This window comes from Chenopodium album, chromosome 23 (genome assembly GCF_948465745.1).
Source record: "Chenopodium album chromosome 23, dcCheAlbu1.1, whole genome shotgun sequence".
Taxonomy (NCBI): Eukaryota; Viridiplantae; Streptophyta; class Magnoliopsida; order Caryophyllales; family Amaranthaceae; genus Chenopodium; species Chenopodium album.
The window spans coordinates 10,176,064-10,188,113 of NC_137856.1; the positions used below are offsets into that span (position 1 = coordinate 10,176,064).

At 45.0% G+C, this 12,050-nt stretch overlaps 1 protein-coding gene and 1 pseudogene across 1 annotated transcript; both read left to right on the forward strand.

The window, feature by feature from the left end:
* The first annotated feature begins 5,089 nt into the window (after positions 1-5,089).
* LOC145607008 (uncharacterized) lies at positions 5,090-8,198 on the forward strand. The gene is made up of 2 exons (XM_081662802.1): positions 5,090-6,274; positions 6,363-8,198. The coding sequence occupies exons 1-2, from the start codon at positions 5,090-5,092 to the stop codon at positions 8,196-8,198; spliced, it is 3,021 nt and encodes a 1,006-aa protein (XP_081518928.1).
* An 847-nt stretch (positions 8,199-9,045) lies between these two features.
* LOC145608465 (pentatricopeptide repeat-containing protein At1g15510, chloroplastic pseudogene) lies at positions 9,046-11,815 on the forward strand (annotated as a pseudogene).
* Positions 11,816-12,050: the final 235 nt, after the last annotated feature.

Sequence of the window (12,050 nt, forward strand, 5' to 3'; positions counted from 1 at the left end):
CCTACAACAAGAGAGTACACAGGCGCCCTTTGAAAGTGGACGACCTAGTGTTACGGAAAATGGAGGCAACCGGTAGGGCCAATGAGCTTGGAAAGCTAACTCCTAATTGGGAAGGCCCCTACCGGATTTATGAAGAAGTAAGAGACGGCACCTACCGCCTGGAAACTCCAGACGGCAGGCGCCTGCCTAGAACTTGGAACGTAGATAATTTGAAAAAAGTACTACTTCTGAGATTTTGTAATAATTTTTGTAAACAAGAAGTGTACATTAATGAGAAGTTGCTTTTTGTTTTCACTTTTGAGTGTCTTATACCCCGTCTGAATTCCAGGCGGGTTACATGTTTGTTTTTCTAAGTTTGATACTTGGAAATTGAATTAACGTCTGATTGACGAAGAGGCCAATGGCCATATAATTAAGCTAAGCACAAAAACGCTTAGTGGCTACACAGCCGGTCTCAAACAAGACCAGAGGCCAATGGCCAGACGGCTGATTTTCCCATAAAATCGCCTGTCCCTACACGGACTAAGGCGTCCGGCGACACCCCTCCGGGTGCAATCGTCGCAGAGAGAAGCCAACTTGCTTACTCTATGTACCAATGCAGGCGGCCACGATTGGACGGCTGAATCAGCCATTCATAGCCGTCTGCCTGAACAACTTAAAGAACGATTAAGGTTGGAAACCCGAATGTCCATGGACATCAGTCGGCGACCGACTGCATTTCTTACTTAGCGTTTTTCGCATTGAAATTGTACACATCCTCGTTTGGGGAAAAAGAGTCGTACAATGGCTATATGAACTTCACTTAGACGGACATTACCGTCTAGGTAGAAGCGGAAACGCCTGTAAATGCACGGCTGTGCACTTGGTTTGGGGCAATCACTACTGTGATTGATTGACTCACAAACGTATCATGCTCTTTGCAGCATCAGACGTTCCCAAGTCAATCAACCAACTCCACTTGAAACCAAGCACACAGCCGTCCAGGGGCAAGGACAGCCGCATACTTTTGATAAGTTTGGCAAAGATCGCCGCATGCTTTTGATAAGTTTGGCAAAGATCGCCGCATGCTTTTGATAAGTTTGGCAAAAATCGCCGCATGCTTTTGATAAGTTAGGCAAAAAATTGAAAATTGAAGTGCAAACACAAGCGCAAAAAAGATCAAAACCGACTCAGTCGGTGCATTCATTAATTACTCACCCAACCAAACGGCTGGGTGGGACAAATGTTATCCGGACCCCGTCCGGGAGAAGAGAAATTGTTTAATAGACACGGCTCCTTAGCCGGTAAATACACAGATACTCGGCACGCAGGCCGGAAAAGCAAGGTAAATGGCATACTGCCGCAGAAGAAATAAAAAAACAGACTTGGCACACAGCCGCTGAAATTACTGACCCGCAGGCGGCCCTTCCTGGTTCCTCTCGCCCTCCTCTATGATTTCAACCTCTGGAGCCTCTGGAGCTTCAGGCTCAGGTTGTTCCGTCTCAGCCCAGGCGAGGAAGGACTACGGCTCTGGCTCACCTTTCTCTCGCAAGTAGACGACTTCGTCAGCATACTTGTGAGCCAGAGCCCAGACGCCATAATCCTTTTCAAGATACAAGGCTTCCCAGGCGATCCTCATCATATCCTCATTGTCGGCGGCCATCTCAGCAACCAGACGGTTTTGCTCCGCCTGGAGGGTTGCTCGGAAGTTCTCCTGAGCTTTGGCCGCCTCCTCCTCCATCTTGGCTATTTTTCTCTTCAGATCAGCATTCTCTAAAGAGGCTCCTTGAAGAGCTTGGAGGTTTTCTTGGGCCTTCTCGAGGTCCTCCCTAAGTTTAGGGAGGTCCACCTCCGCCTGCTTCTGGGCCGACTCTGCAGCCTCAGCCCTCTGGTTGGCCGCCTGCAGCTGCGACTCCAGCTCTGTGATCCTGGCCGCCTGCGTCATTTGGGTTGCTTTAGTTTTAATTTCGTTAACTATGGAGGAATGCAAAGCTACATCAGTGGCATTTGTGGCGGACTGCTTGGCCCGTCTTACCTCATCCCGTTTGCGGGTGTAAGGACGCTTGAGCCCGTCTACCCGCAGCAAGGCCTACAAAAATAAACAAGGTTAAGGATGCAGGCGGGGAAAAGGGCAGAAACAGTTATTGAAAAATTGGTTAAGTAGACTACCTCAGCCAAAAGGGTCAGAATACGTTCAAGATTGAACGTCTCAATCCCTGGGATTGCATCCTTATCTTGCTTGCCTACAGCATCCAGCATGGCCCTGGCATGCTTCTGGACGTCTGGCCAACGAGGCGATTGATCTGCACCACAATCAGCATCAGATTGAGTTACTAAAGCAGCGCCTATCTGGTTCCGACCGTCTGAGGATGACGTTTGCTAGGAGTGTGATTTCACTCGCAACGGCCATCCCAGTTCAGGCGGGGATTCAAAAGGGTTCTTACCTGCAGAGCCGGCCAGGCGAGAGCCGCTGGCAGCCGTTGAGAGCCCCCCGGTTGCAGGAAGAGGGTAGGCCAAGTCTAGGCCAAAGGAGCCTGCCACTTGCTCCTTCCTCCCTCCTACTCTCATTTGCCTCCCAGACGGGGCAACAGGAGTAGCAGAAGAGGCGGCCTTCTTTGAGGACTTACTAGGGTTAGAGACGGGGGTCTCCTCCCTAGCCCGTTTGAGATTCTTCTCAAACGTCTTGTCCACTTTGCCTCCTTGAAAAAATAACAACTTAATGTTAGCAGACGAAGTGAGGAAACTTTGAAAGAAAACTCACAAAGCAGGTCAGGCGTTTACCTTGGCCCTGAGGTCTCGCGCCTGGGCCTCCGCCAAGTCTCGGCGGATCTGTGCTGAGGACCGCTTGGGGGTCTTCTCTTCAGGCAACATGTTTAATGCTTCTTCTGTAAGACCAGACGGGAAAACAGTTAGAACATTATCAAAAAATATATTTCCGACACAAAAGTACTACAGACGGAAGTAAATCAGGCGCATACGCCTATCAAACATGTGCCCTAGCCGCAGGCGGCTAGGAAGCATTCGTCCCTGAACCAGGCGCTTTTGGGGATCCAGTTCTTAGGAACCTTTATTGTTTCCCCGGTTGACAGGGTTGCGTCTATGAGGCCGAAGAGATCAGCCTCAATTATTTTGTCGAAGTCCTCATCCGGGATTCGAGGAAGACAACACTTCCGACCCATAAGGTCGGGCTTCTTATTGTACTGACGGAGCTCGTAGTTCTCCCGCTTGGTGGGAGCCGTGCACAGGTAGAACCTGTGCTTCCAGCCGTCAAATTTGGAGACCTTATCCAAGGTCATCATGTATTGGGGGAACGTGGTCAGAGTATACCACGCTCTGTACCCGCCTGGATTGCGGCTGAGATAGTGCATCTTGGCGAATGCTTCCCAGCCGGGGTGAACCCCTTGGAATTCACAAGCGGCAACATACCCCAGAATATTTGCCCAAGAATTGGGGGTAAGTTGCCAGACTCCGAGGCCATAGCCTCCCAAAACTGCCTTCACCGCCTGGTGAAGGGGGAAGCGAAGACCCGCCTTGAACGTCGCTTCGTAACAGCCGAAGTAGCCGTTTGCGTTGCGTTCAGTGTCTTCCCAGGAAATGGTGTCGTCTGGGGGAGGCACCCTTATTTTCCACCCGTCTCCCATGGGGTGCATCTTCAAAAAATTTTCAAGACCTTTTTCCATAAGGTCAATGTCTTTTGAGGAGACGTGGATTTTAAAGGGATCATCTTTCTCCTTCCACATCTTCCTCTCTTCTTCCTCGCTATCCTCAAGTGGGGGAAGATCATCGCTGCTTTCAGAGGAAGAGACGTCAAGACCACTTCCCGTCTCCTCCCCAGATAAAGAAATGGAAGCTGAGGCGGCCTCCTCACCGCCTTGGTCGTTGACCTCCTCCCCGCTTTGGTCGCATTCCTCCAAAAAGGAATCAGGAGGAGTTGGGGGGCCACGCGGAGGGGATCTCTCCGGAGCCATCTGGTGTCCAGAGCCAGACGTCTCCCCCTCAGGCGTTTGGTCGCCTGAGCCATCGCTTCTATAATCCGGATCTTGTGCCGTCTGCATAGTCCGAGCCATTGTGTCCTGCACAGACGCGCAAATGGTCGGAATCCAAGCATGAGGATGGTCCCAACACCCTGAGACGGCACTACCAGTCCTAGACTCAGCCGTCCCTGGTGAACGGCTGGATTCTACCCTAGGTTGTGCCGTGTGTGTTGGTGATGAATCCATTTATTGCAAGGAATATATACAAGCGGAAAAATGAAAAAAGAGCTGAAAGAGTCAGAGACGGTACCTTTAGATTTGATATCTGAAGGTAGACGGGTCCGCCTGTGTTGGTGCGACTGAGTTTCTTCGAATTTGCGCCTGACTCAGACGGATGACTTCTGTTCTCTCTTTCAAGATTCTCTCTAAGTTTACTCTGAAATTTTTGTGAAGCGTAACGAAATTATGAGGGTAAAACGGCTATATAAAGAGGGTAAATGAAGGGGTATTCCCGTAATTTACTCAGAAGTTGAATAGTAAAATGTAAGCGGTAAAATTACCACGTCACACCTGTGAGGGGCAAATGTTTAGGGTAATTTTACCCCTCCATGTGGCCCAATCAGAGGGTGACACGTGTCAGCCCGGGGATGGTCCAAAGTGGACCTATCCCTGTTTGACACGTGTCATTCCGAATATTTGGGGGAAAAAAGTCGGCCTTCAGGCCCAAATCCCGAGAAAGCCGCAATGCGGCGTAGCCCATCTCTGATTAGGGTTCTGTCACCTAATCAGGGGCACAAAACCCAAGGACCCTATAAATAGGGGGATTCCCCTCTTTTGGAGGACACGTTTTTCCATTTATTACAAACTGTCCCTTTGATAGAGACAACTGAGCTAGAAAACCTAGCAGATCCCCACCTAAATTTCCGCACTTTTTTCTCTTCTTCAAGTTACTAACTTGAGCGTTGGAGGCGGAGCACCACCCAAACGGTGTCTCCGTTGATTTTGCAGGTACAGAAGTCCTCCGGACCAGTCTTCGAGTTGTAACTCTCCCAAGGGACAAAAACACCCAAAACAGGAAGGATGTTTGGGATATCCTAGATGAGTTCCTTAATGCTCAGGAAGGGATTGATCTTCTAATGGGTGATTTTAACCAGGTAGAATGGAGTAGCCAAAAGCGATGGGGAAGCATCTTGATCAGGGGTGCTCATGACTTCACGAAGTGGAGACTTGATCATGGCCTTATAGAGCTCCCACACAAAGGGGTAGAGTATACTTGGAAAAATAATAGATTAGAGGAGGACAATATTATGGAAAGACTGGATAGAGCTTATTGCAACTCAGCTTACAGGGATTGCTTCCCGGAGGCCCTGCTGTGGAACCTTCCCATTTTTATTTCTGATCATGGCCCAATTGTGCTTGATTCGAAACCTCAGCAGATAGAAAGATTAAATAGACCGTATAGAGTGGAAGCATGGTCCCTAGATTTCGAAGAGGTGAGAAGGGCAATTGAAGAAAGTTGGAAAGTGGAAGTTGGAGGCTCGAGGATGTACTCTCTGCAGCAAAAAATTAAGAGTACTCGAACAACGGTGAAGAAATGGTGCTTGGAGTATAGGGATACGCATAGGATCAATTGGAAAAGAATCAGAGAATCGCTGAATGAAGCTCAGCAATCGGGGTTATCAGATAACACCATTCGGCAAGAGAAGGAGCTGCGAGAAAGGCTTGAACAGGAAGTAACGATCAAGAACTTATTCTGGAAGCAGTGTGCTAAGAGTAGGTGGGATTGGTTGGGAGATAGAACAACTTCGTTCTTTTTCAGATCAGTTAAAGGGAGGAAGTTGAGAAATGAAATAAGGGCATTGCAACTGGATGATGATAGTTGGAATTGGGATCCAGGGACTATCAAACAGGAATTTGTGAAGCACTTTAAGACCATATACTGTGGAGATACCTTGCAGGAAACTGGCTTGAATGAAAGGGACTTGGACCAGGACAGGGAATGGCTCCAACATCTTCCAAAACTGACCGACTCCCATCTGAGACATCTGAACAAAGAATTCACTTTGGAGGAAGTACGAAAAGCTGTTTTTGATATGAAACCTTTGAAGGCTCCAAGTCCTGATGGCTGCCCTCCGGTGTTGTTTCAGAATTACTGGAGTACAATGGGTGCGGATATTTTTGCTGCTGTTCAGAGCTTCTTTGTTGGTGGATATATCCTAAAGGAATGGAACAAAACATTTATATGCCTAATACCAAAAGAGGAGAATGCAAGTAGGGTTGAGCTGTTTAGACCCATCGGATTGTGCAACACGATCTATAAGGTGATTTCAAAATGCCTATAAGGTGATTTCAAAATGCCTGGTAAATAGGTTGAAACCGATTCTTGGAGATTTGATTGGTGAATTTCAGAACGCTTTTGTACCAGGAAGACTCATGACAGATAGTGCAATGATGAGGCATGAGCTGATTCAATGTATAAAAGGAAGGAAAAGGAAGGATGGAATATTTGCAGGGGTCATGAAGGTGGATTTAAACAAAGCCTATGACAGGGTCAGGTGGGATTTCATAATTAATATCCTAAGGCAGATGATGTTCCCGGAAAGATGGATCCAGTGGTTAGAACAGTGCATAACGACAGTCCGGTACGCTGTGTTGGTAAATGGAGATCAGACTGAATGGTTCTACACGGGTGCAGGACTTTGGCAAGGGGACCCTTTGTCCCCATATTTATTTATACTTTGTATGGAAGTTTTATCTAGGAGGCTGGTATGGCTGCAGCAGCAAAAAAGAATTATTGGGTTTAAAGCTGCAAGAAAGAGCCCAGAAATCTCGCACTTGTTTTTCGTTGATGATGCTTTGATCTTCTTCAGACCAAGCCCAGAGGTGTGCAAGGAGTTGCGCTCTGCGCTAGACGTGTTCTGCAAGATCTCAGGGGAACTGGTGAGTGCAAAGAAATCCTTCGTTATGTTTAGTCCGAATACCCCTTCAACGTTTGTGAGATTGCTGAGGAAAACTTTGGGGATGGTGAGCAAAAATAGGTTCGGGACCTACCTGGGATGTCTCATGGAAGTAGATGGGAGGAACCTCTCGCAGTTCAATGGATTAGTGGAAAAGTTGACAGAGAAAATGCTCACTTGGAAATTTAGTTCTCTTTCTCAAGCTGGGAGACTTATCTTGATAAATTCCATTCTGGTTGCTATGCTCTCCCACATCCTAGCATTATACCTAATGCCAAGAAAGATGTTAGCGAGGATAAGATCTCTTTGCTTGAGATTCTTCTGGGCAGGGACGAGAGATAAGAAGCCGATTTACTGGGTAAAGAAAGAATTGCTTGAGAAGCATAAAGTAGAAAGGGGATTAGGGATGAGAAACGTTCTGAACTTTAATCATGCATTGCTGGCAAAGCAAGCTTGGAGGATTCATAAACAGAGGGATTTGCTGGTAAGCAGGATTATGATTGGAAGGTATGGGGGTTCACCAGATGATAAGGTACTTATAGGGAAGGTAGTGCAGAGGAGTTCGTGGGCTTACCAAGGAATGATAAAATCAATAGGGCAAATAAAAGGAGCCTTCTGGTACAGAGTGGGACATGGGAAAAATGTGAGGATTGAAGGAGACAAGTGGACGGTGGAAGGAAGAGTCACTTTGAAAACAGATATTGGGGAGGAGGGGAGAAACAGATACAGAACGGTGGCAGATCTTTTGAATGAAAGAGGGGAATGGAAAGTAAGAGACATTTGGACACTGTTTACATTGGAGAATGCAAAGAAGATCCTATGTACTACTCCAGATGTAGGGGAGGATGATGAAGTCCTTTGGGGAGAGACTCACAATGGAGAATACACTGTCAAATCTGGGTATAGGTGGCTGATGGGTGGACTAGGTGAGGAGAGGGAAGATAGGTTTTGGAAGGAGTACTGGAAGCTATCAATAAAGCCAGCCTGGTTATTGCTCGGCTGGAAAGTCATACAGGGTGCATGTAGCGTTAAGACAGGACTACTGAAGCGCGGGCTGAATATTAACCCCATATGTGTCTTATGTAATGAGGAGCAGGAAACTACAACACATCTCTTCCGGGATTGTCAAGTGGTCAGAAGAGTTTGGTCGTGTAGCCACTTGGGTATCAGGGCTTATGGTGAAAAAATCCTCAGCATTGCAGATTGGGTAAGGAACCTTGTGCAATATGCGATAAAATTAGAGTCTACAAATCCAATCCTTGCAGGTTCAATATTGGCAATTCTTTAGAGTGTATGGACTCACAGGAATGACATAATTTTCAGAGGAGGGCTGCACTCACCATCCAGATTAATGGAGCTTTGCAGTGAGAATATTGCGAGAGTCTACAGGGATGTGAAAAGGAAAGGAGAAATGAAGGGAAAGGGGCAAAACGCTTGCTCGGGAACGGAAGACTTAAACTACTGGCTAAGGGGAACGCATGATTCAAACCAGGTAGTTACAGTCACGGTGGATGGAGCTTGGAAAAAGAAAACGGGCAGGCTAGACGAAGCGGCAGTGGGTTGGGCTGTGGAGAAGGATGGGGTGAAACTCAAGGAAGGATGCAAGCGAGTCTTAGGGTTCTCGGCTATACACTGTGAGTTGTTAGCTATTACGGAGGGAATGTTGGAAGCGTGTGCAGATCATACTCAACTGGAAATCAGAACTGACAGCAAGCTGGCATTCATGGCCATAAAAGACTTGTGCTCTGCTCCCAAGGAGTTAAAGAGGCAGGCTCAGGATATCCTCTCCATTAGTTCTAGGCTTTCATATGTTTGTTTCTGTTATGTGCCACGAAATGTGATATCCAAAGCCCATGACCTAGCGATTAAAGCCAGGAAAGGGGTGTAGAGGACACCTTTGTGCTTTAGCGTTGTTTACCAGCTGTCAAAAAAAAAAAAAAAAAAAAAAAAAAAAGAAGATATGACAAAGGGAATACTCATTATAAGAGTTAAGATTCTTAAGAAGATAAATTGGGGGCTCCCTCATACATGAAGTAGATATTTACGAAAAATGAAGGAAATACGGCAATAAACTAATAAAGTATGTAAACCAAGTATTGTTAATTATAGTTAAACAATAAGAAAGACAAGTTTTGCCACTACAACCTCATCCAAAGCGAAACCTTGATGCTCTAAAACCCCATAACAATGGCGGTCACCTCTAAAACCCTTCCAATTCCTCCATCACCAGACTCCTTAAACTCACTCTACACTAAAACCCATCTTCCCAAATCTCTTTCTCTCACCAAAATTCACCCTCTTTCTCTTCGAAAACTCCCTCAATTCTCCCTTCTCAACCCCAATTCCACCTCCACAACCACCACTTCCACCAACTTCAGCTCTCGAATTACCGAGCTTTGCTTCCATGGAAGCTTAGATGAAGCTCTCAACCTTCTCAATTCAGTTGTTAAAGACCTCAATCTGTTTGTTGAAGAGGACGCCATTGTTGCTCTGCTCAAGCTTTGCGAATGGCGGAGAGCGGTGAAGCAAGGTTTGCAGGTATACTCCTATATTTGTGACTCGAAAAAGATTAAGAGTTTTGATGTTAGACTTGGAAATGCATTGTTGAGCATGTTTGTGAGGTTGGGTAAATTGAATGATGCTTGGTATGTGTTTGGGAAAATGGAGGAGAGAGATTTGTTTTCATGGAATGTGTTGATTGGTGGGTATGCGAAAGCCGGGTTTTTCGACGAGGCATTGATTCTGTATCATAAGATGTTATGGGCTGGTGTTAAGCCTGATGAGTATACTTTCCCTTGTGTTTTGAGGACTTGTGGTGGTATGCAGGATTTAGCGAGGGGTAGGGAGGTTCATGTTCATGTAATTCGATATGGTTTCGAGTCTAATATTGATGTGATTAATGCTTTGATTACAATGTATGTGAAATGTGGTGAAATTGTTAGTGCGCGCTTGGTGTTTGATACAATGCCTCAAAGAGATAGGATTTCGTGGAATGCAATGATTTCGGGGTGTGTAGAGAATGGAGAATGTTATGAGGGGCTACGATTGTTTCTTATGATGCGTGAAGTTGGGGTTATTCCGGATTTGATGACTATGACATGTGTAGTGTCGGGTTGTGAGGGTGTGGATGATGAGAGGTTAGGGAGGGAAGTTCATGGATATGTTATAACCAGTGGTTTAAGTGTTGAAGTTGCAGTTTGTAATTCATTAATTCAAATGTATATAGGTACTGGAAATTGGGTTGAAGCAGAAAGAATTTTTGCTAATATGCCATGTAAAGATGTAGTGACATGGACCTCAATGATTTCTGGATATGAAAGTAATGGTTTTCCTGATAAGGCGATAGAGAGTTTTAAATTAATGGAGAGTGAAGGTATCGTGCCAGATGAGATCACTATTGCTAGTGCCATATCGGCGTGTGCCTCGTTGAGTCTTCTAGATATGGGTATGAAACTTCATGATTTAGCTGTTAGAACAGGATACATTTCATATATAATTGTTTCTAATACACTAATTGATATGTACTCCAAGTGTAAATGTATTGATACGGCTTTGGAAGTTTTCCATCAAATCAAAGACAAGAACATAATATCTTGGACTTCAATCATCTCTGGGCTAAGACAAAACAGCAGGAGCTTCGAGGCATTATTTTTCTTTCGTCAGATGAAACTTTCTTTAAATCCTAATTCAGTCACTTTGATATCTGCCCTTTCTGCATGTGGCAGGATAGGAGCTCTAATGTGTGGAAAAGAGATCCATGCATATGCCTTAAGGACCATGTTGCCATTCGATGGATATGTACCAAATGCAATTCTAGATATGTATGTTAGGTGTGGTAGGATGGAACTTGCATGGAACCAGTTCAATGGATGGGGTAAAGACATTGCTGCGTGGAATATTATGCTCACTGGTTTTGCAGACCGAAAGCTGGGAGTACTTGCTGTGGAGTTCTTTCATAAAATGCTAGCTTCAAATGTAAACCCAGATGAAATCACCTTTATAGCATTACTTTGTGCCTGTAGTAGGACTGGCATGGTGGCCGAAGGGTTGGAATATTTTGACATCATGGAAACTAAGTATTATGTTTCTCAAAATTTAAAGCATTATGCTTGCATAGTTGATTTGCTAGGTCGTGCTGGTAATTTAGAGGATGCTTATGCATTTATTCAAAATATGCCTCTTGAGCCAGATCCAGCTATTTGGGGAGCCTTATTGAATGCTTGTAGGATTCATCAGAATGCCAAGCTTGGGGAACTTGCAGCAAAGAAAATCTTTGAAGTTGATGAACATAGTATTGGATATTATGTTCTTTTGTGTAATCTATATGCTGGTTGTGATAAATGGAACGAACTTGCTAGAGTGAGAAAGACGATGAAGGAGAGAGGTTTAATTGTTGACCCTGGCTGTAGCTGGATAGAAGTGAAGGGGAAAGTACATGCATTCCTCAGTGATGATGAGTCCCATCCTGAGATAAAAGAAGTACATGCCGTTCTGAAATCCTTTTATGAGAGAATGGAAGCAGCTGGAATTGATAAGGCTGAGACTCTTTCTGAAAATGCTTCAAAAGCAGAGGTATTCTGTGGTCATAGCGAAAGACTGGCCATTGGATTTGGGCTTATCAACTCTGCCCCAGGGACACCTATTTGGGTTACTAAAAATCTTTATATGTGTAAAAGCTGTCATAATATTGTAAAATTTATTTCAAAAGTTGTTAGGCGAGAAATTTGTGTTAGGGATACTGAACATTTTCACCACTTCAGGAATGGTGTTTGCTCTTGCAGTGATGAGGATTACAAGGAAACATTGTATATTAGTCATACATCGTGTACAATGTAGTTGTAAATATAATTATCCCAACATTTTTGTGCCATAAGGGGCTTTCTTCACTTTGAAATGGCTCTATGAGACTGGTGGCTGCGGCAATCTTGCTCATAGATCTCATACAAGAACACTGGTCAAGTTTCTAGAGACTATATACAAGAACACTGGTCAAATTTCTAAGACATATAGTCTCTAGAAACTTGGTATGTTTGACAGCCACAAACTGCACTACCATTATATTTTAAAGGCATAAAGGACTTAAAAATCTGTATGCATTGTTCAGTTTGAAATTTAGGCAAGTATCAAACTTTCTTTACAT